Source organism: Astyanax mexicanus, chromosome 22 (assembly GCF_023375975.1).
Source record: "Astyanax mexicanus isolate ESR-SI-001 chromosome 22, AstMex3_surface, whole genome shotgun sequence".
In the NCBI taxonomy this organism is placed as follows: domain Eukaryota; kingdom Metazoa; phylum Chordata; class Actinopteri; order Characiformes; family Acestrorhamphidae; genus Astyanax; species Astyanax mexicanus.
In genome coordinates, this window is record NC_064429.1 from 7,362,040 (window position 1) to 7,385,009 (window position 22,970).

The window sequence follows — 22,970 nt, forward strand, 5'->3', positions numbered from 1 at the left end:
CTTTACATCATCAAACTCAGAACTTAAAGTTTTTAGAAGCATGGATCAATGTTTTTTTTTTATTCTGAGAAGAAAATAGATAAAGAACTATGGAGATATTCCTGGAAAACCATCGCTCTGTGTGAGTGAGCATTATCCTGCTGAAAAATTCCTTTAGGAGACAACAAATGTGCCTGCGTTCTGCACATATATCGCTGAGATCTGTGAGTTAATGTCCCCTGTTTAACTACTAGAGGTGTCTGACTGTCCAACAGTACATGATGCAATATTTTTGACGTGGTATTTAGTGTTATTGGTTTATCTTTGAGTAGCAAAAATGTGATATAAAAGATTTCACAGCAACATGTGTTCACATGTTTTGGTTTTACTTTTTCTGATATGTGACATACAAAATATAAAAAAGACAAATAGGTGAAATATAAAAAGGCACTTTGCACAATAAAACATGAACGTCCAATTTAAACCTAACCTACACCAGTTTCTTTTTCTTTTACAAATCTACAACACACATCACATCACACTACCCCGAAACGCTCAGCTAAAACCTTCATTTAAAAAAAAACACTATTTTGACTTAAATACATATTCATAGAGCTCTCGTTTGATATAATTAATAAACAGGATTAAACACTTCTAAAATATTCACATTTAACAAACAATATCAGATCATACTTATATACTGAACATGATCTAAATATCAGATTGTTCTTCAAACAGAATCATCCTCTTTCAGTAATATCTCAATAATGGGACGTGGGCATTGGTTTAGATGGCATTAATGTTCATTTAGTTCGTTTTAGAGACTAACGTTAACTATTTTAATCATATCCATCATTCCAGTCCATCACTTTGTCGTATTCCTGGATTTTCTGTTTGATGTGAGAAAGTTTGCTCTTCAGATATTCACATCTTTCCTTCTTCTCCAGGAACGTCGGGTCCTGTGATTAAAAAACAGCAGGTAAGAAAGAATGTTGAACATGTTTCCTTCATGTAAATTAACTCTGAACTTCCCTTTTCTGCTTCACAGAACCGGTTATACTGCACAGATTAAATCTAGTACTAAAGGGAAGCTTTCTGACTGTGTAATTTGTGTAGTCTGAGTCCATGTGAAACAAACTTCACACTCCCTGATATGTTTTTTGGTCAATTTCAGACAAATTTAGCAGCTTTTCTGTTGCTGGCAGCTGTATGTCAAAATGTTTGATTTAACAGCTATAAATAATTATTATTTCCTCGAACATATAACTTTTTTAAAATCTTAAAATAATAATTTTACTAATTTTCTTCAATATTTGCTTAATTGTTTTGAAATAATAATGCATTTCTTGAGTTGAGTTTCTTGAGAACTAATATCTATAATATTTTTTCTAATAATTTTGTTAAATAATAATAATAATAATAATAATGCACTTTCTTAAAGTGACAGTCAGCAAGTAATTGGTGAGAATTTGTAACTGCACCAAGCATGCTAAAAATACCCTAAAACATGCATAGTGGTGCAGTCTTTTTTTCAGAGTAATTTTATCAAGGAGTTTTTGCTCTCTCTTTTTTATCTCTCCGGCTCTCTTCAGTTTTAATTCTCAGTTCATTTTATTAAACGATATGTAAATGAGTTTTCTATTATGATATCTTCATGGTCGCAGTAGCTCTTGTATTAATAGTCATATTTCAAGTAATATTTCAAGAATGAAGTTATAATATTATGAGAACAAAGTAAAAATAAATTATAATAGTCAATATTTGTAAAATAAAATCATAATATTTAGAGAACAGAGTAAAAATATTTAGAAAATGTTTTAGCGAGAAATCTTTTGGACTCTCTTTTATCTCTCCAGTTCTCTTCAGTTCTAATTCTACGTTTATTTGGATAAATGATGCGTGAATAAACTGATAAAGACTGAGTTTAAAATTATTAAAATACATATGTTAAAAACATATCTTGCACTATAATGCATTATCTTTAAGTAAGTAATATTCTAAAATGATATAAACATAAAGACTTATTTATTACTTTATTTAATACTTATTTTCAAATTTTTTTGTTTTACATAATTTCTTAAAACAATGACAAAAGTGAAGAAAAAGTGACTTACCTCTGGCTTAGTGTCTCAAAAAATAACTTCTTAAATTAAAATTATTGTTTAAGATTAAAAGTCATTATTTTTACATATGATTTTATTACTTATAGGAAAAATGTGACATTCACCTGCTAGAAACATATATTTATAATATATTATAATAATATATTTTTGTGATTTTGCCCCTTCTCTACATGGCATTTATAGAGTTTAAGAAACACTCACATTTTTCTTCCTCTGATACTCCTGCACAATGTTATTGATGCGTTCTTGTTCCTGTAGGGAGAAAAAAGAGAAAATACTTGTTTAGCAACACCATAAAATATAAACACATTCCCTCACAGCTCTGTTTATTATTCTCAGACAATAACTTTATCCAACAGGCCATAAAGTTTATGAACACTGTGACCCATATTTATCAAACTTCACATGATCTTCCTGCTGAGCTGGGATCAGTTATTTGCTATAACTAAGAGGTAATAGGTCAGTAAATCAACCAATGACTCACAGCACCAAAAACATATGAGATACACTGACATGCCAAAAGTCATGGGACAGCTGTAAGTAAACTGATCGTGAAAAGGGAGAGCTTGGAAACACAAACACCTGTACTAAACTAAAGTTGTGAGATGTTACCTTGCGAGGTTGAACACTACATTCAAAGATTCAAGATTTAATAAGTTTTATTGTCATGAGTACAGTAAGAAACAAGTTTCCTCCTACAATGAAATTCTTACTTTGCTCCTCGCCAAGTATATAGAAAATATATAATAAAGCAAGAAATAAACTAACTAAATAAATATTAAATTGGTGTTAAATGTTTTAAATGTGTTATGGATATTACTTACAAGTAAGTACATGGTTATCTACAGCAGTGAAATAAAAAAAGTGCAAAAAGTTCAGTAGTGCAATTATAAAATTTTTGCAGTAAAGTGAGCATGTGCCTCTGAGAAATGTCCTTGACATGTAAACGTGTAGAGAGTAATGTGAATTGGTTATTTCTGAGGTAGGTTTAAGAGTCTGGTAGCAGTGGGGAAGAAGCAGTTCTTTAGCCTGGTGGTTTTGCATTTCACACTTCTGTACCTCCGGCCTGAAGGCAGAAGAGTGAACAGTCCATGCTGGGGGTGGGTAGAGTCTTTGAGGATGGAGGCAGCTCTCCTGAGGACTCTCTGGTGGTAGATGCTCTGCAGAGAGGGCAGTGGAGTTCTGATGATCTTCTCCGCAGCCTTTACCACTCTCTGCAGGCGTGTGCGGTCCTTCACAGTAGGGTTGCCGTACCACACGGTGATACAGTTGGTCAAAAGGCTCTCAATGACACAGCTGTAGAAGTTGTAGAGTATCTTGGGAGACATCCTGAACTTCCTCAGCCTCCTCAGGAAGTACAGCCACTGTTGAGCCTTTTTGACCAGCTGTGTGGTGTTCAATGTCCACGTGAAGTCCACACTGATGTGGATGCCCAGATGTTTAAAGCACAGCTAACATGCTTATGGCAAGGCAACGTGAATTATTAATCAGGAGGTCGAGGAAGGCATGATAATGTGGACAGGTGGATGGGATGTTCCCTGTTTAAAGTTGTGGGGTTGTGCATTTAACATTTCTTCATCCACAGTGTCACATGTGTACTGGCAATATGTCATAGAAGATCGTGACCGGCTGCATCTGGTTAGAATTGTCCACGTGAACAGACAAGCGCTTCTGGCTGAAATCACATTCACAATTAATGCAGGAGGTCCCGCTCACACATCCAGCATATCCCCCACATATCAGTGTAACATTCTTTTGCTTCCATGAGACATGACAAAAGTCATGGGTTTTTCCTGTGCCATGCTAGTTCCTGTGCCATGACTTTTGGCATCTCAGTGTATTTTATGCTATGTAAATGCTTTTATTTCCTCCATTTACCACTATTCATGGTGTGTGTGCCTCTGGTACAAGCAAATCAAGTAGTGTGAAGCCACTGCTTGGTTGAATGTGGGTGTATCACCCAAAATATTTCTTTCCTGTCCAATGAAGAAAACGCATTTTCACAATGATTACTTTACAGGTAAGGGTAAAAATAAATGTTCTTATCATTTTAAAGCCTTTCTAGTAACTTATTTTACCAGAATTATTTACATGGAGTCAAAAACAGCTAGAGGGTTCAAATGATATAAGGAAAAAATAGAGATACATGTTTCTCATTGGAAAGCAGTGATAATTATTTAACTGCAGCTCTGCAGTTTCTAACTGACTGCTAATTCAGACATTTAACACAAAATGTCAATAAATGGACTGTGAACTAGCGAAGTTCCCCAATGGTGGAACAAACTACCTTCTACTACCAGATCAGGAGAATCTCTCACTATCTTTAATAAACTCCTGAAGAAAGAGCTCTTCAAAGAGCACTTACTCTCCCAACACCTCTAACTAACTACCTTCTACTACCAGATCAGGAGAATCTCTCACCTTCTTTAAGAAACTCCTGAAGACTGAGCTCTTACTCTCTTAACACCTCTAACTAACTACCTTCTACTACCAGATCAGGAGCTTCCCTCACTATCTTTAATAAACTCCTGAAGACAGAGCTCTTCAAAGAGCACTTACTCTCCTAACACCTCTAACTAACTACCTTCTACTACCAGATCAGGAGAATCTCTCACTATCTTTAATAAACTCCTGAAGACAGAGCTCTTCAAAGAGCACTTACTCTCCCAACACCTCTAACTAACTACCTTCTACTACCAGATCAGGAGAATCTCTCACTATCTTTAATAAACTCCTGAAGACAGAGCTCTTCAAACAGCACTTACTCTCCTAACACCTCTAACTAACTACCTTCTACTATCAGATCAGGAGAATCTCTCACTATCTTTAATAAACTCCTGAAGACTGAGCTCTTCAAACAGCACTTACTCTCCTAACACCTCTAACTAACTACCTTCTACTACCAGATCAGGAGAATCTCTCACTATCTTTAATAAACTCCTGAAGACAGAGCTCTTCAAACAGCACTTACTCTCCCAACACCTCTAACTAACTACCTTCTACTACCAGATCAGGAGAATCTCTCACTATCTTTAAGAAACTCCTGAAGACTGAGCTCTTTAAATACACACATATCAGTGTAACATTCTTTTGCTTCCATGAGACATGACAAAAGTCATGGGTTTTTCCTGTGCCATGCTAGTTCCTGTGCCATGACTTTTGGCATCTCAGTGTATTTTATGCTATGTAAATGCTTTTATTTCCTCCATTTACCACTATTCATGGTGTGTGTGCCTCTGGTACAAGCAAATCAAGTAGTGTGAAGCCACTGCTTGGTTGAATGTGGGTGTATCACCCAAAATATTTCTTTCCTGTCCAATGAAGAAAACGCATTTTCACAATGATTACTTTACAGGTAAGGGTAAAAATAAATGTTCTTATCATTTTAAAGCCTTTCTAGTAACTTATTTTACCAGAATTATTTACATGGAGTCAAAAACAGCTACAGGGTTCAAATGATATAAGGAAAAAATAGAGATACATGTTTCTCATTGGAAAGCAGTGATAATTATTTAACTGCAGCTCTGCAGTTTCTAACTGACTGCTAATTCAGACATTTAACACAAAATGTCAATAAATGGACTGTGAACTAGCGAAGTTCCCCAATGGTGGAACAAACTACCTTCTACTACCAGATCAGGAGAATCTCTCACTATCTTTAATAAACTCCTGAAGACAGAGCTCTTCAAAGAGCACTTACTCTCCCAACACCTCTAACTAACTACCTTCTACTACCAGATCAGGAGAATCTCTCACCATCTTTAAGAAACTCCTGAAGACTGAGCTCTTACTCTCTTAACACCTCTAACTAACTACCTTCTACTACCAGATCAGGAGCTTCCCTCACTATCTTTAATAAACTCCTGAAGACAGAGCTCTTCAAACAGCACTTACTCTCCTAACACCTCTAACTAACTACCTTCTACTATCAGATCAGGAGAATCTCTCACTATCTTTAATAAACTCCTGAAGACTGAGCTCTTCAAACAGCACTTACTCTCCTAACACCTCTAACTAACTACCTTCTACTACCAGATCAGGAGAATCTCTCACTATCTTTAATAAACTCCTGAAGACAGAGCTCTTCAAACAGCACTTACTCTCCCAACACCTCTAACTAACTACCTTCTACTACCAGATCAGGAGAATCTCTCACTATCTTTAAGAAACTCCTGAAGACTGAGCTCTTTAAATACACACATATCAGTGTAACATTCTTTTGCTTCCATGAGACATGACAAAAGTCATGGGTTTTTCCTGTGCCATGCTAGTTCCTGTGCCATGACTTTTGGCATCTCAGTGTATTTTATGCTATGTAAATGCTTTTATTTCCTCCATTTACCACTATTCATGGTGTGTGTGCCTCTGGTACAAGCAAATCAAGTAGTGTGAAGCCACTGCTTGGTTGAATGTGGGTGTATCACCCAAAATATTTCTTTCCTGTCCAATGAAGAAAACACATTTTCACAATGATTACTTTACAGGTAAGGGTAAAAATAAATGTTCTTATCATTTTAAAGCCTTTCTAGTAACTTATTTTACCAGAATTATTTACATGGAGTCAAAAACAGCTAGAGGGTTCAAATGATATAAGGAAAAAATAGAGATACATGTTTCTCATTGGAAAGCAGTGATAATTATTTAACTGCAGCTCTGCAGTTTCTAACTGACTGCTAATTCAGACATTTAACACAAAATGTCAATAAATGGACTGTGAACTAGCGAAGTTCCCCAATGGTGGAACAAACTACCTTCTACTACCAGATCAGGAGAATCTCTCACTATCTTTAATAAACTCCTGAAGACAGAGCTCTTCAAAGAGCACTTACTCTCCCAACACCTCTAACTAACTACCTTCTACTACCAGATCAGGAGAATCTCTCACCATCTTTAAGAAACTCCTGAAGACTGAGCTCTTACTCTCTTAACACCTCTAACTAACTACCTTCTACTACCAGATCAGGAGCTTCCCTCACTATCTTTAATAAACTCCTGAAGACAGAGCTCTTCAAAGAGCACTTACTCTCCTAACACCTCTAACTAACTACCTTCTACTACCAGATCAGGAGAATCTCTCACTATCTTTAATAAACTCCTGAAGACAGAGCTCTTCAAAGAGCACTTACTCTCCCAACACCTCTAACTAACTACCTTCTACTACCAGATCAGGAGAATCTCTCACTATCTTTAATAAACTCCTGAAGACAGAGCTCTTCAAACAGCACTTACTCTCCTAACACCTCTAACTAACTACCTTCTACTATCAGATCAGGAGAATCTCTCACTATCTTTAATAAACTCCTGAAGACTGAGCTCTTCAAACAGCACTTACTCTCCTAACACCTCTAACTAACTACCTTCTACTACCAGATCAGGAGAATCTCTCACTATCTTTAATAAACTCCTGAAGACAGAGCTCTTCAAACAGCACTTACTCTCTTAACACCTCTAACTAACTACCTTCTACTACCAGATCAGGAGCTTCCCTCACTATCTTTAATAAACTCCTGAAGACAGAGCTCTTCAAAGAGCACTTACTCTCCTAACACCTCTAACTAACTACCTTCCACTACCAGATCAGGAGAATCTCTCACTATCTTTAATAAACTCCTAAAGACAGAGCTCTTCAAAGAGCACTTACTCTCCTGCCACCTCTAACACACTAACTACTTCCAACCTCATTTCCTTTTTCCTCTCCTTCCCTCCTCTATCCTATTATTTCCCTTTGACCTCCTTTAAGCCCTATCTAAAGATGTTTTACCTGTAACTTCTATTATTTTTGTACTTGACTTTTGTAAGTCGCTTTGGACAAAAGCGTCTGCCAAATGTAACGTAATGTAATGTAATGAAGTGGAGCTACAAGAAGGTGTTTCTAAGAAAGTGTCCAGCGAGTGTAGCATAGTCCTATATTGGTTGAAAAAGCTCAAACAGTATATTGGAAGCTGTACTTTCAAAGTTAAGTAAATAAGTGTACCATTTGACTGGACGGGCGAGCCGGTAGGTTGATCATCATGTTGTCCATCTCCTCGAACTTCTTTGCCAGTGCCTGAACTTCAGCGTGCAGCTCTTTATACTCCTCGTACTGGTCATTGAACACAGCTTTGTACCGGTCTTTTTCCTCATCAGTACGAATGGTTGGGTATTTTCTGCCAAAATAAAAAGAAATAAGTTCACATTTTGAACTGAATTACTGAAATAAAAAAAATATATAAATCTATTTCTCAGCCCACATATATATATGTCACATATATACTAGTAATACATAATGGAAGACATTACCACTCACAGCTGACAGTGCTGTGAGTAGTAATAATTGTGCCCTACAGCATCTGACCAGTATTGTCCATGCATACACCCAAAAGTGACAGAGGCTAGTGAATAAAGAAAAAACAGTGATGGTTTATATAAAAAAGTGGCCAATGAATGTATATCTGAACTTACGCTACATAATCTGCGATGACCACCGGTTTGGGGATGTGTCCAGCAGGGATGTGACCCCTCAGGTACTCCGGCTCAATCATCGGCATTTGAACAGGTGTAGCACCGTCTAGGTTCTCTGCAGAGGCCATCAGCTTGGGTTTGTAGACAGGTCCTGAGACGCTGGAACCCTGCTCAAGCTAGAGAGAAAGTGACATCATAAGGACAGAGACATGCAAAGACAATTAGATGACCATTAATTAATCCCAATAAATGGCAGTTAGGTCAAGAGAATTCTTACCATGGTCAGTGGAACTGAAACGACTGTCCTCATCTAAACAGAAAATAGAGAATTAATTAATACAAATGGCAGCTTTTTTAGGTGCTTTATGATATTTTAATACAGACAATGCTACATTATTGCTCCAAATATTGCAATACAATGTCTGTGTAAATGGGTCAATATTGTGACTTTCCATCAGTTTTATAAAATTTACAGAAAAGTCAGCTTAGTTAAGTTAAATACAGTTTAAAAAGAAGACTGTGCCTTTATAAAATAAAAATATGAGCTCATTATTTTAAATAAATGCTATACACACACATTATAACTACTGAGAATGAACGTAAAAAAATATTAAGGATAAATGAATTTGTCTGGATGATCAATTAATCTAAAAGTTAATTCACAAATATGAATGTGTGTGCACAACATTTCTAATGTTCCAACAACTGAAAAAGACAGATGATTAAGCACAAATAAAATAAAATATAAATTAAGCACATTATTTTAAAATCTTAATTATCTTAAGATTTTAAGTTCATTGTCGCATTACATGACATTTTGTAAGGTCACAACCAATTTGTCTGAATGATCTAAATGTATATGTACTCAAAATTCTTAATGTTTAAAAAAAAAAATACTACTTTTTTTAATCTATACATTAGACACTATATGTCTTGACCCATATATATATATATATATACATATATAGAGAGAGAGAGAGAGAGAGAGGGAGATTAATATGAATGGATAATCAACTGTGATGACCTTTTATAACCTAGCATTGTTTTCGCTAATGCCTCAAACAACTCTGTGAACCATAATGCTTTAAAATAGAGTAGTTTATTCAGAACCCTGAGGACCCACTGTCACAAAAAAAATCAAATAAAAACTTCAGGACAAAGTTTTGGAAGTAGAGGAGTAGCCCCTAGCCTTAGTTCTGAGTTTTTGAAAATAATTAGTTTAGTATGCTGGATGAGGTTATTGCAGAAGAGACCCTAATCTGAGGCTCACCTCTTGTTCAAGTGCCTCCCGCCGAAGACGTGCTGCTTCGTGCCGCCACAGCTTTATACACACCCCAGCTCCCACCAGGTACAGCAAAGTAGTGATGAACAGGAAGACGATGGCTGCCGTCTGTCCGGCCTCTGTCCGGCAGAAGGCAGCATTGGGGCCGTTATTGAAGTGCGGGTAGTAACAGAGCCCCCCTCGAAGAGTGTCCCGAACGTATACGATAGATGCTGCAAGATACAGAGCTCCCAGCACCACATTTATAATGCACTCTGTCAAGGGCCACCAGCTGGAGTCCAGCAAGATAGTCCGGTAGTACATGGTCATGCCCAAGACAAGCATAATGACTGTTCCGATCCAGGCCAAGCCAGCCACCACTAGGATGAAAGGAGTCTTGGGCCCATTGTAGTCGACCCCATACCCACCGTACATCCCTCCCATTGAGCCTCCATAACCCCCCCCATAGATGGTCTGTTGGGTGTACCCGAACATGTTGTACCACTCATTATCCTTGTGCACATAGGCACAGACGCAAGCAAAAATAGCTGCACCCAGCAGCAGCTCTACGCAACCAAGGATGCGCAGAAGCCCTGCCCATGACTTCATGTAGGCATATCTCTCATTGTACTCTTCCACCTTCTCGCTGTATGTCTTGGCGGTCTGTGCTGAGCGGCCTGAAATCGATTCCAGTGCTTCCCCCAGGAGAGCCGCCTGCTCTTTTCTTGATGCGTAGCTGCCCCCAGATCCTCCATATGGGTCGGTATAAGAGCTGGGGGCTCCAGGTGAAGAAGGACGGGAGTGGGGAGGGGAGCATGGCACCCCTCCTGTAGTGGAGTTGAGCTTTTCAGATGGAGGTGGTGGAAAGGAGTTCTGGCTCTTGCTGCTTCGGAAGCTGTTTCCCCGAAAGAAGTTCTTCACGGAGTCTGGGATGAAGCGGCGCACCGGTTTGATGTCCATGGCCTGGTCCTGCTGGTCCTCTGCGTCGCTGGGGTAGAGGTCTGGCCCCACAGGTGCATGGACCGGAAGTGGAGGGGGTGGTAAGGGTTCATCGCTGAAAGCTGACATGGACCCCTCGAAGGGGTATGGGACTCCATCGTCCAGTGGCACTTGGTCATAGTATGGTAATTCTCTGACCCGATCAAAGTGGTACGATGAGCCGTTTCCTGCTGACATGGGTTTTGGTCTTAGTTGTAGAATCCTCTAGATCCCTGAGGGAAGACCGAAAGATTGGAAAAGTGTAAATTATATAAACACTACAGTGGTATGAAAAAGTTTGGGCACCCCTGATAATCTTCATGATTTTCCTTTATAAATCATTGGTTTAGTTAAATATATAATACAGCAGAGGAACACAGTAATATTTGAGAACTGAAATGAAGTTTATAGGATTTACAGAAAGTGTGCAATAATTCTTTGTATAAAATTAGGCAGGTGCATAGCTGCATACATTTGGGCACCCTTTTCATTTTATTAATTTGAATATATTAAGCTCTAACTATTAAAACACAAAATTTATTTGGTAAGCTCATTGACCCCTCCACCTTCATTCTCACAGGTGAAACCAATTATGAGAAATGCTTAAGGTGGCCAATTGCAAGTTTTTCTCCTCTAGAGCATCTTCTCTGAAGAGCAGCAACATGGGAGCCTCAAAACAAAACACTCAAATGACCTGAAAATAAAGATTATTCAACATCATTGGTTTTAGGGGAAGAATACAAAAAGCTCAAAATCTCAGGGATTTAGCTGTCAGTTTCCACTGTGAGGAACATAGTGAGGAAATGGAAGAACATGATATATTTAACTGATATTGCTGATTTAACAACCAATGATTTATAAAAGTAAATCATAAAGATTATTAGGGGTCATACCTGTCAAGTTTTAGATTTAAAAATAAGGGATATTTTACTCTGTCCGCTTAAAGCCGTCCCACCAGCCCAACGAAGGTAAGGTATCCCTTACATTTTAAGACACGTTTACAAAAAATCTAAAATAACCACATGTGAACCACTTACACACTACAATTAGATTATCAGAATCTGAAATGTTGTGGACATTCCTGCATATGGCATTCTTTTAATACAGCCAAATTAAAAACCTCTTTCTATATATTTTTTTAAAAGTTAAGATTTCATGTCTTTTTGGTATAAATGCACTCTTTTATATGATATATTTTTTATTTATTTAATGGATTTAAAATTGAACAAAGGGTGCACAAATTCTGCAAAATGAATCTTTTGATCACTCCACCCCTGATCAGTTTAGTTAATTTCGGTCCTCGCCACATTTCTAGTTAAACTGAGTCACAAGCTGTAATTATTTTATTTTAAAAGGTTTAATCTGTGTGTTTTATTTCGGAGACGAGTATTTTTAAGCAGCTATAAGAAAAATCTCATCACAGTTTACATGATTAGACTACCGTTACCTTTCTTTTAGAAAAATCGCTGCATATCCAGATATTTTTTAACGTCAGCTGCTCCGACTAGCTGCCTGAACTCACAGCGACGGGGGGCTTCCCCACCCTCCTTTGCAAGCTGATTGGCTGTTTCTCCTGAAAGGCGGGACTTTCTCCTTGAACCGCCTCCACGATTGGTTAAGAGACACAGAGCGGTCAGTGCCCTGTCTCCTCAATAATATATATATTTTTAATTGTAATATAATACGGGAAATTTACGGGAAAATACTAATACGGGAGGACGGCGAGAAAGAGGAGTAAAATACGGTAGTTTCCCGGCCAAAACGGGAGACTTGACAGGTATGTTAGGGGTGCCCAGACCTTTTTTTACATCACCGTACATAACAAAACAAATGGAATGACATTCATAGGTAAACATGATATGACCACCATTAACTACTGGGTCCATTGTTCTTAAACCTAACCTGAGGAACCCCCCACTGTAGTTGGGGGGTTGGGCATTATGGCTAATGTTCCTTGTGGTGAAACCAATGAACATACACAGTACCATAGTCATACATTGACTTAAACTGGCTTAAAATCAATTTTACTGTGCCAGTAGATTCAAACTATGGACCATGGACCCATAAAACAAACAGGAAGCCCATTTTAAACCATGTTCCTACAGTCAAAGCAACAGAGGAACTAACTAAAGCCTGGTTTCTGTCAGATCACTGTCTCATTCCACTGTCTGATCCGGATTAATCAATACATTTCTAAGGACTGAATACCAGCAATACTCTCACAAACACTCACCTCGGCTTTGTTTAGAGGTTTTGACGCTATTAACTAAACATATTTACGTGAAAACACGACTTACCTGGCAAACACACCTGTCTTGCGCCTCTCGGTCTGCAGGTGAAACGCGTTGGGTCACGTGATCTACCTCACCCATACCGGTGACGTAACCCTTTCAGTTGTTCGAGCGAAACCCGGAGTCTGTTATTTCTTTTAACACCTGTATTCCGTAAAGCCCCGCCCCCGCGCTGGGATTGGAGGACGTAAAGTACACTTGCGTGAGGCACCACCCAATCCTAGGACAGGTGGACGGGGCTAATTTCAAAGCGGTTTTAAGAAAGACGAAATACTAAAAGACACATATTAAGACATTTAAAAAAGATATAATAAGAAGAAGACAAAATATTGTAGACACATGTTAAAGAACAACTGGCAGAATCAAATTATGTAAAAATAAAAGACAAGAAAATTTGATATACAAGGTTTTTGCATAACTGTGACAATTTGTACAGACAGTAATCTACATTCATGAAACTATAATCTTTCTTTTACTTTTTTTATACCTAAATATTAGACTCGATTTTAAAATCTAATATTTAATTTTTAAACAGCCTGGCCAAAAAAAACATTCTCCACCTGGATTTAAGTAAGTAAATGATGTGGGGTTGGTTGATGCTGCAGTTGGTCTGCAGGTTTAGGTTCAGCAACAGTATGTGCTGAAAGAATGAGGTCAGCTGACCTCAATACCTGAATATACTGAATATAGACCAGGTTATTCCATCAATTGATTTTTTTTCTTCTCTGATGAACACGGCCATATTCCAACATGATAATGTCAGGATTCATGGGGCTGGAATTGTGAAAGAGTTCAGGGTTCAGGGAGCATGAGATCATCATTTTCACACATGGATTGAGAGAGAGTTCACCACAGAGTCCAGATCTTAACCTCATTGAGAATCTTTGGGCTGCAAGATCTTAATGAAAAATTAATGCAACACTGGATTAAAATAAATCTTGTAACATTGCAGAAGCTTATTGAAACAATGCCACAGTGAATCCATGCCACAATCAAAGCTAAAGGAGCTCCAACCAAATATTAGACCTTTTTTAAATCAGGCAGGTTATATACAGAGCTGGTTTTAAAGTTGTAGCTGATGTGTTGCATCTGCGTGTGAATAAAGTATTATGCTTTTTTGTTTATCTTAGGGTAGTTTAGATGCTTTTTAAATGAAAATATTGTAATGTACTGAGTTACTGAGTTTAACTAAAAGCTTTAATGGAAGAAATAAACCAAAAGTGCTAAAAGTTGCTCCATATTCTAACATAGCTTAGAAAGAGAAAACACGCCATCAGCACTGTGTGTGTGCGCATTGTTTCGACAGTGTGGAGGAAAGTAGCAGATGGCTCGATAGGTAGCTTGCTGGATTAGTGTCCGTGCTACCAACACACCAACACATAGAGATGCACCTAAGAACATATATATTTTTTCCCCCCAAGCCCTAATAAACCCTTGGTTCAGACTTTGTGTGAAAACACCCTAAATAAAAAGGAAACACACAAAGTGGTAATTATATAAATTCTATAAAAAGAGTATCAAACAACAGTAGAAAAAATTTATTTTCTCCATGTTATGGAATGGTGTTTAGCTCATTTCAGACCCCTGCCTTTAACAATTCATCAGAGCAGTGAGAGCGCACTACACAAGCTTTCTGAGGAGCTATGTAACAGCAGGAGCTCTGGATAACTCCGTTAAGATGGTCAAATATGAAACGAAGTCTACGGTTCTCTTTAGAACCCGTCTCTACAGAGGGAGGAAGTGTTTGTGAGTCTGCGGGATGGAGCTCGTTCAGTTATTGTCCTTTATCCACTGCTCGATCCACTGCATGATCTGCTCCAGGTTCTTCTCCAGGTCGTCAGGGCTGTTGCTGGGCAGCTGGTGCACAATCTCCTCTTTATAAGCCCCCATGGCCTCTTCATAGATGGTCTGGAAGATCTCACACTGAACATTGTCCTGAAGCTTCTTCCCTGAGTAACCCCTGAACAAGAGACAGCAGAGTAACATCAACAGCAGCAAAATAACAGCACTCATCTAGAATAAAACACAGCTGTACAAACAAGCAGTCTAATAAAAGGAATATTCTGGGAAACATAAAAATACAAAAATAAAATAAAATGCAATCATATTGAATTAATAATAAATGCATATCCAGAATTAAGTAAAAAAAAAAAAAACTTATAAAGTTATAATTAAGTTACACAAAAAAATACTGAATACATTTTAATTAGAAGAATATCCAGTATGAAGTTCTAGAAAGTGAACATTTAGAAGGTATATTTATTAAAATGAACAACCAGAATACATTTCTAATAAAGGCATGAAATTTGGAAATTAAGTTTCATTAATATTACTATGCAGAACGTCGTTATAATAAAATGTATATCTATATTCTTACAGAATAACCAAGACACATGTTAGATGAAATAATTAACCAGAATTAACTTCTAATTACATTAATATTAGATTATGATTTTTTGGTAAAACTCAATCAAAATAAAATTCCATAATTAATTTAAAATTAACTTTATAATCAAATTGTATTGCTTATAAAATTAATATCCAGAATACTTCTAATAAATCAATATCCAGACTGAATTTCTAATTAAACTGATATCAAGAAGGAACACTCTCATTAGGACTCCCCCTATCACTAGTGATGCCCCAGCACACCAGGAGGGCGAAGACTAACACATGCCTCCTCCGATACATGTGAAGTCAGACTCCGCCTCTTTTCGAGCTGCTGATGATGCAGCATTACCGAGTAGCATCACAGCGCTAACGCTCGGAGGAAAACGCAGCGACTCAGTTCTGATGCATCAGCTCACAGACGCCCTGTGCTGCAGACATCAATTTTGCTCCTTCTGAGCACCGGCAGCTTGATGTCAAAGCTGCATGAGCTGGGGTATGAACTCAGGGGTGATAGCGTTCCGGCGCCGCGCCGGAAATCCGGCGTAGCGTGGCTCTGTAAAAAAAAAAAAAAGCTTTCCCCATCCCCTATGAAAAAGCCCCCCCCCCCCCCTTTTTTTTTTGACGTGTGCAGACCATTTAAAGCTCAACGCAAGCCTTCCATCCAATCAGAAATAGGACGCCGGCGGGTCTTGTCTTGGCCGCTCATGGGCTCCGAGTCCTCCGGGCATGTTAGTTGAAAAAATTGGTTACGGCCCAGATACATCAGTGGCAGCTTAAATTCTGCGCATTACGACTTCCTAACTGTAATAAGCAGAGGCGGAAAAAGTACTACAAATTGTAATTAAGTAAAAGTACATTTACTTTGCTAAAATGCTACTGAAGTAAAAGTTAACATGCTTTTTTGTCTAATATATTTTTGTTAAGGGGCTAACGAGCTTCACACGTGCTTTACTCACCCAAATAAACTTAAAGCTTAGTACAGGGCAGCTGCGTACCAGCATGAATCGCGCATTTGAAGTGGAGCTCTGAGTTGAGTGGACGGGTTTGATGAAAAGCGCGATATATAATTTAATTAAAATGTATTTAAATCATATTATATATAACAGGTGTGCCGAATTTTGAATCCCAGGCAGAATCCGACTCTCTTTTGCGTGCACACGCGTCTGGTAGTGGGCGCTAAAAGTTACTCTCGCGATGTCCGTTAATATTTTTATAATATTTCCCTCAGAATACAGCAAGATATAAAGCCAAACAAAGACTGTAAGACAGTGCTAGTTTAGTTGTATAAAAAGCGAAAGAAAGACGGGTATTGCAGAACTAAATAACTCGTAGGACTTAACGCGCATCGAGACACGTCCAGTCGGGAGAGCGCACGGTGCTCAGCAGTTATATTTTCTTTATAACTGGCTTTAAAGAAATTACTTTCAAAAACACCCGTTTTAGTCTCCCATTAATTTATATTAGGCTTACAAATGAATTCAATAAAAATGATGTGATGATAAAGTGATGATATAATTTGTCCTACATCTTACAATTACATTTGGTCACATCTAAAACACATTTAATATTGGAATAAATGATCGGATTAATCAAAATTGCAATATAAATTCCTTTCTAAAATAAACATTTTAAAAACATTGTATTATTTTTATTTTAGGCCAGCAATTATAATTTAATATAGTGTTACAGATCTAAATCAGATTTAGGTCATCATTCATCATAAAGCAGGTCTCATGTGAGCCATTTATAACTGTCCCTAATTCCATTATACATATATTTTTTATTATTTTTTTTCTTTCCTCATTTTTACAGCGTACAGTTGGAACTAAGTCAATAAACAAAACTCTAGGTTAACACGCATATAATGCTTTACAGTTGATAACACAGAGACAGTCCTCCTGCATCAGTAAAAGGTTTATTTCATTTATTCATGACTGGAACTGATTGTATTTACGTTCCTTTGATCGCAATAACTTGAAGTGAAGCAGCTGACGACATCCGCGGACCAATGCGCGCTCTCGGCATCGCGCGCTCTTACGACGCAGCATCGCGCGGCGGGGGGTCCCGAAGCCGAAGCGCAATACAGGCGAGGCTGCAGATAGAGACGGCCCGCAAAATCTAAATACTGTATTATTTAACTATAACAATACAGCAGTGTCAATGCCACCGCTTGTGATGCTCCTTGCTTTGCTGAATTTCATAATCGGCTGAATTTTAGCTTCATCATGCGTCGTTTGTCGTGTAGTGTGAGAGGGGCAGGATGTCCGATTAACTGCCCAAACGAGCAGCCGATTGTTTCAAATATAAAAGCGAATTTCAGTTAAATAATAGCGAAGTGAAATAAAATAGATTTATCTTCAGTCAAAGAGCTTTTTTTCTGCTCATTTTTTATTTCCAAAACTGCGCTTTCACGATGTGAGAGAGAATGAGTGAGAATAAGCATCACGTGTATCTGTCTAATTCGCAAACGGCAAATCTCCTTTGTTAATCTAGGAGTAAGTCCGTGGAGTAAGCATAACTATAAATCCTTATAAATGTTAAAAATATATAGCTAGTAACTAATAGTTACTGTGCACATTTTAAAGATATTTTTTGGCTGGTAAACAGAGGCATCTCCGCTTCCCGACGTCGGTCAGCAGGAGGCTTTCTATTCGCGATGTCTTCAGGATTTGCAAAAATAAAAATAAATGATTTTCAACGCATCATTCAAGCTTCCACAGCAGTAGAGTTTAGATTGTCAGCCGGAGCCTGACCCGATTTCCGACCCGAACTCACACATGCGCTCCTCCTCTCCGCAAAATGGAGCCTTCTGAAGTGAGGAGGAACATTACATAAGGTGAGCTAAATTTGGTCCAATGCAAAGGACAGTCAGATGTATGGAGCTAATTCAAGTTAGTTGTTGATAGAAACAGCACGTGTGTCGGCTTCGTAGAGTGTGTTAAGCACAGAGTGCTATAAGCTTAAAATAAAGGCTAAATTAATCTATATGCTTAAAAAAAATCGTGTGTTCGTAAACATTGTTAAGCATATTAGAGAAGAAGAAAAGTAATTGTAAATTATTGTTATTTTGGTTTAATGAGTGTGCAGGGCATAAGGGGGCAGAACGTGCATAATCATGTTTAAAAAAAAATATATGCACTCTTAGTGCTTCCTTTTCATTTACTGGATAGAAACTGAAGCTGAAAGCTAATCTCCGAGTTGTAGCTTGAAGAATTAGCACACAGAGGCACAGCAGTGTAGAGCTGTTCTCTTGGCACTGGTACGTTAAGTGTCTCTTGGGTTTATATGAATTGATCAGATAAATAGTCGTCTATAAACAAAGGTAATGTTATTCCATTAAAAAAGTATTGCTTAATTAATTGGTAATCACCTCCTCTATTTTAGACAGAGTGTAGTTACTGTACTTTGGAGTAGTATTGCCCCCTACTGACCTGTCTTGGTATGGCTGCTGCATATGCAGCTTTGAGTTAATGCATTCTGGTGTTGAAATGTTGCATTGTGGTTCAATACACACCTCAATTTCTAACTATACTGCAACATCACAAGCCTTGAATGCATTTTTAACGCATACGCTGGTATTCGTTTTAACAGGTAGAATCGAACGTGGCCAGTTTCTTTCAGTCAATCGTAAGTCCTATACCAAGATGGAAATTATCTGTTTTCGTGAATAACACTATAGACATAAGGCAAATATTAAAACATCTAAAATGTGTCACTTGACAATAAGGTCATACACAGACTATTAAATGTTTGAATAATGTATCAAAATGTATGCCTACATTACGTCGCATATGCAGTATGTTGTGCCCCCCTCACCCCGTTGGAACAGGAAAAAAAGTTCAGGCTCAGGATTTTTTTTCACTATCACCCCTGTGAACTTCTTTTTTAAAGTAATGATCAATATGAATTTTTTTAATAAAAAGAAACTAGAAAAAATGTTTAATAAAATGTAATTATTAGCTGTTGTTTGCAGATAAAATTCTACATTATTTTGATTTTTCGCATTTCTATGAAGTAGATGTAGTGTACAGATGATGTATGCTAGAATTTTTAATTTCCAAGGAAGTAGAGTTTTCTATAATAAGCATGAGTTGTTTATTTTTCTCCACATGTATTGGAATGCTGTTTGGCTCATTTTAGGATGCTGCTCTCATACAACCCAAAATAATTTCTAAAAATTATCTGATATAGTTTTAGGATAAAAATGCTAATGTAGATTTTTGCAGAGGTGGTGTATCACTCACCTGTTCTCCAGTCTGTTGTAGAGGTTAGTGTTGTCTGTGCGGAGGACGAACACTATGTCGAACCAGCGCTCAGGAAAGAAGTCGCAGCCATGGTAGTCCACGACCACGCCGCCATCGGTCATTTGGTCCTCCAGTTCATCCACAACCTGGGAGAAAAAAATATGAAGTGTGTATTTATGGATTAAAAGCGACTTTAGCTAACTAAGTTAAGTAAAGTCAAGTAAACAACACTGTAATTATAAAAAGATTGAGGAGTGCTGGATGTTAATCTACACAGATTTCTCTCCTAAAAACTGGTTATTTGGGCGAGTAATGCGCTTTTGTTTGTTTACAATAAGCTTAGAGTGCCAAATTTCTCCAGCACTAAGGCTGGAGTATTAGCATTTGCATCTAACCTAAGCGGGTAACGCTAATGCTGCTCCAGCAGTGCCAGCCGGGGTTAGAAGCAAGCTACAGGCCGATATACTCACCTCTAAACTGGGAAATAGCGGTTAGTGGCTAATGCTAAGAGAGAAATAAACAGAAACTCCTGTATAACGCTGTGCTTCAGTGGAGTGGCTTTACTGCTCCTTCATACCCGACTGGTAAAATTCATACATAAGGTGCACCGGATTATAAGGCGCACTGAAGATTTTTGGGAAAATTAAAGGATTTTAAGCACACTTTATAGTGGGACAAATATGGTACTTTTTTCATTGGACAGTTATGACTTTAGGTAAACAAAATCTGAATCACAGCCCAGTGAAAAACTTCTGAACCACCTACCCTGTCTTCATCCAGAATGGGGCACTGGTACTCGTCATCAAACCCGTCAAACAGCTGACCTGACAGCACAAGGTACAGTCGTTAGATAACCAGACTTGTTTCTGTTGCTGTTTCTAGTCAACAAAAACTCCTGCTGCTCACCTTCTTGTGCCAAATCTCCAACATTGACGTACGTCAGCCCCGTCCTCTGAGCCAGTTCTTTACCGAGTGTGGTCTTCCCAACTCCTGGCGTTCCTGAAAAAACACGAGTTGAAAGCTTTAACTTCACACTAGTTCTCAAAATGTTCAGATTGGCTGACCTTCACTTTTTAAAGTATTTTTTTTCTTTACTTAGTTGAGTAGTTCTTGCTTCTCATAACGTGGATTAGAACATTGCTCAAATATTCACTATTCACTGTATACCAACTCTACCTCCTCACAACTTTACAACTGATGCTCTCAAACACATAGTATAGGAACTAGTTATGTGTCCCATGACTTTTGCCATGTCTCATAGAAGCTAATGTACTCTGCACGGACCTGTGGGACATGTGAGCGGGATTCAAATTTTGAACACACCTTCTCATTCAGTGTTTTTATTTTCTTTCCTACATTGTAAATGAATAGTGAAGTGAACCAGACTAACAACAAACCAAAATACTCAAACCAAAAGGTGCTTTAATGTGGGGAGCTGTTGTTAACTTGCAGTTTCTGAGGCTGATAAACTTATCCTGTACAACAGAAGAAACTCTTGCTCTTCCTTTCCTGGGGAGGCTCTGATGAGAGCCAGTTTCATCATAATATTTCTGATGGTCTTTGCAACTGCACTTAAGGGGACAGTGGAATCATGTACATTACTCTTTGTCCAGTGTACACACACAACCTTGATTTAAAATCTGTTTAAAAGTGAACTATGACAAAAGTAAAGGTACATAGTTTTTGTCTGACAGCAACAATATTCTACTAAAGTTTCTTATTCTTAGTGAGAGGAAGATTTTTCACCTTGCCTCCATCATCATCATAGTGCTTACTCATAAGAGGCTTAAACCTGTATCTCTGTAAGGTTGCTTTGTGACAACATTTGTTGTAAAAAGTGCTATAAAAATACATCCGAACTGAATTGAACAAGGTGTATCACAATCATATCTGATAAATGTGTCAATTTTAATTCCACATAAATGACTCCTAGGTGTCAAAACATTATTAAAGCTTAAGGAATCTTGCTGATTCTAGCCTCTATACACTAGCCCTGGATATAATCAATGAAGCACTTTAATAAGTTGCTCTGGATAGAAGTGTCAGCTAAATATTTTAAATATAAAAACACTGTCCCCATATTCATATAATTCATATAAATTTTGCATTTAATCTTGTTAATGTTTTGCCTGATATCTAAGAAGTTTATTTTTTTTAAAAATAGTTTAAAATCTGTTTTTTTATTATTACATTTCATAGTATGGAAGACTTCAGTATTAATTTACAATAAAAAACACTTAAAAATGAGAATGGTACTGTATGTTCATACACAATTATTGTCCAGCCCAACGAACTCTTCATTCCACCTTAAATCGTGCAGCTGTTTCATTCATATACCTAAAGGAGCGTCAGAGCGTCACTACTGTAACTGCTGAGCTTTTTAAGGTGGAACGGATGATTCAGAATCAGAAACTAACTTACTTACTGACTAGTACTTCTCCATTTTTAACAGAGGACCATGCTAAGCGAACCTGACATAAGCTAAGCGTATATCTATATCTGCATATGTATAGATCACAATAAAATGAAGTAGTAAAGAGTTATATCGCTATATAACATTAAATTCGAGGTTAAAAGAGGGAAGTTAGGGTTAGATCTCACCTGTAAGGAGGATATTTGGTCTTTTCATGATTTTCATCGCAAGGAAATTCCTGCTCAGCCCACAGTGAGGGAATAGAGGACTAATATAACCACTTAAAACCGGAAAATAAGCTTATATCTCAGTTTAATCCTCCTCTTTAGACATCACTGCTAACACTGAACACAGAAACGTGCGCGCCCACGTGGAGCGAGCTGTCGGCGTGCTGGCGTCAGAGGATCGCGCCCACCCGCTTAGCTACACACAACAGTCCAGAGCTGGTTTATAGCAAGAATGCTCACTTCCCATAGGCCCTATTATGTCAGTAATTACTGCGTACCGCTAGGGGGAGCCAGCGAGTGAGTCCTTAATAAATGGGGGTGAATGGGGCTGTACGGCTAAAACTCATATTAAAGTTAGTACTAAACTAAATTTCGAGGATATTCAATTAATTTTAGAAAGTAGAATAAAGCATTTCACTAGAAAATCATAGAACACATACCATTACGTTACTATGTTTATAAATATTACGTGTTTTAGACAGTCAATGCGCTAGCATTACTGCTACTGTGAGCTGATTGACTGGTTGGTCAGCTGATGCTACTGGAGTCACAGTCAAAGCACTTTTATAACTGTTTTAAAAATCTGCAATGCCAAAACATTTGATATAATTCTGTCTTGAGA

General features: G+C 37.8%; 2 protein-coding genes across 2 annotated transcripts; both read right to left on the bottom strand.

The window, feature by feature from the left end:
- Positions 1 to 348: 348 nt before the first annotated feature.
- On the bottom strand, positions 349 to 13,227 carry marveld2b (MARVEL domain containing 2b). Its single transcript, XM_007237247.4, has 7 exons — positions 13,080 to 13,227; positions 9,814 to 11,015; positions 8,821 to 8,853; positions 8,544 to 8,719; positions 8,077 to 8,248; positions 2,304 to 2,354; positions 349 to 938 (listed from the first exon to the last, which is right to left on the bottom strand). The coding sequence occupies exons 2-7, from the start codon at positions 10,978 to 10,980 to the stop codon at positions 819 to 821; spliced, it is 1,719 nt and encodes a 572-aa protein (XP_007237309.3). The 5' UTR covers positions 10,981 to 11,015; positions 13,080 to 13,227; the 3' UTR covers positions 349 to 818.
- Positions 13,228 to 14,596: 1,369 nt separating this feature from the next.
- On the bottom strand, positions 14,597 to 22,571 carry ak6 (adenylate kinase 6). Its single transcript, XM_022668272.2, has 5 exons — positions 22,310 to 22,571; positions 20,615 to 20,707; positions 20,474 to 20,532; positions 19,709 to 19,854; positions 14,597 to 15,033 (listed from the first exon to the last, which is right to left on the bottom strand). Exons 1-5 carry the CDS (start codon positions 22,344 to 22,346, stop codon positions 14,844 to 14,846), a joined length of 525 nt encoding a protein of 174 aa, XP_022523993.1. The 5' UTR covers positions 22,347 to 22,571; the 3' UTR covers positions 14,597 to 14,843.
- Between the last annotated feature and the right edge of the window lie 399 nt (positions 22,572 to 22,970).

Coding starts and splice junctions, on each gene's coding strand:
- ak6 (XM_022668272.2), bottom strand. CDS start 22,346: ATGAAAATCATGAAAAGACCAAATATCCTCCTTACAG. Junction 19,855..20,473: donor CCATTCTGGATGAAGACAGG/GTAGGTGGTTCA, acceptor TTTTTCTCCCAG/GTTGTGGATGAACTGGAGGA. Junction 15,034..19,708: donor TACAACAGACTGGAGAACAG/GTGAGTGATACA, acceptor TCTCTTGTTCAG/GGGTTACTCAGGGAAGAAGC.
- marveld2b (XM_007237247.4), bottom strand. CDS start 10,980: ATGTCAGCAGGAAACGGCTCATCGTACCACTTTGATCGGGTCAGAGAA. Junction 8,720..8,820: donor TTTCAGTTCCACTGACCATG/GTAAGAATTCTC, acceptor CTTTCTCTCTAG/CTTGAGCAGGGTTCCAGCGT. Junction 939..2,303: donor AGTATCAGAGGAAGAAAAAT/GTGAGTGTTTCT, acceptor TTTTAATCACAG/GACCCGACGTTCCTGGAGAA.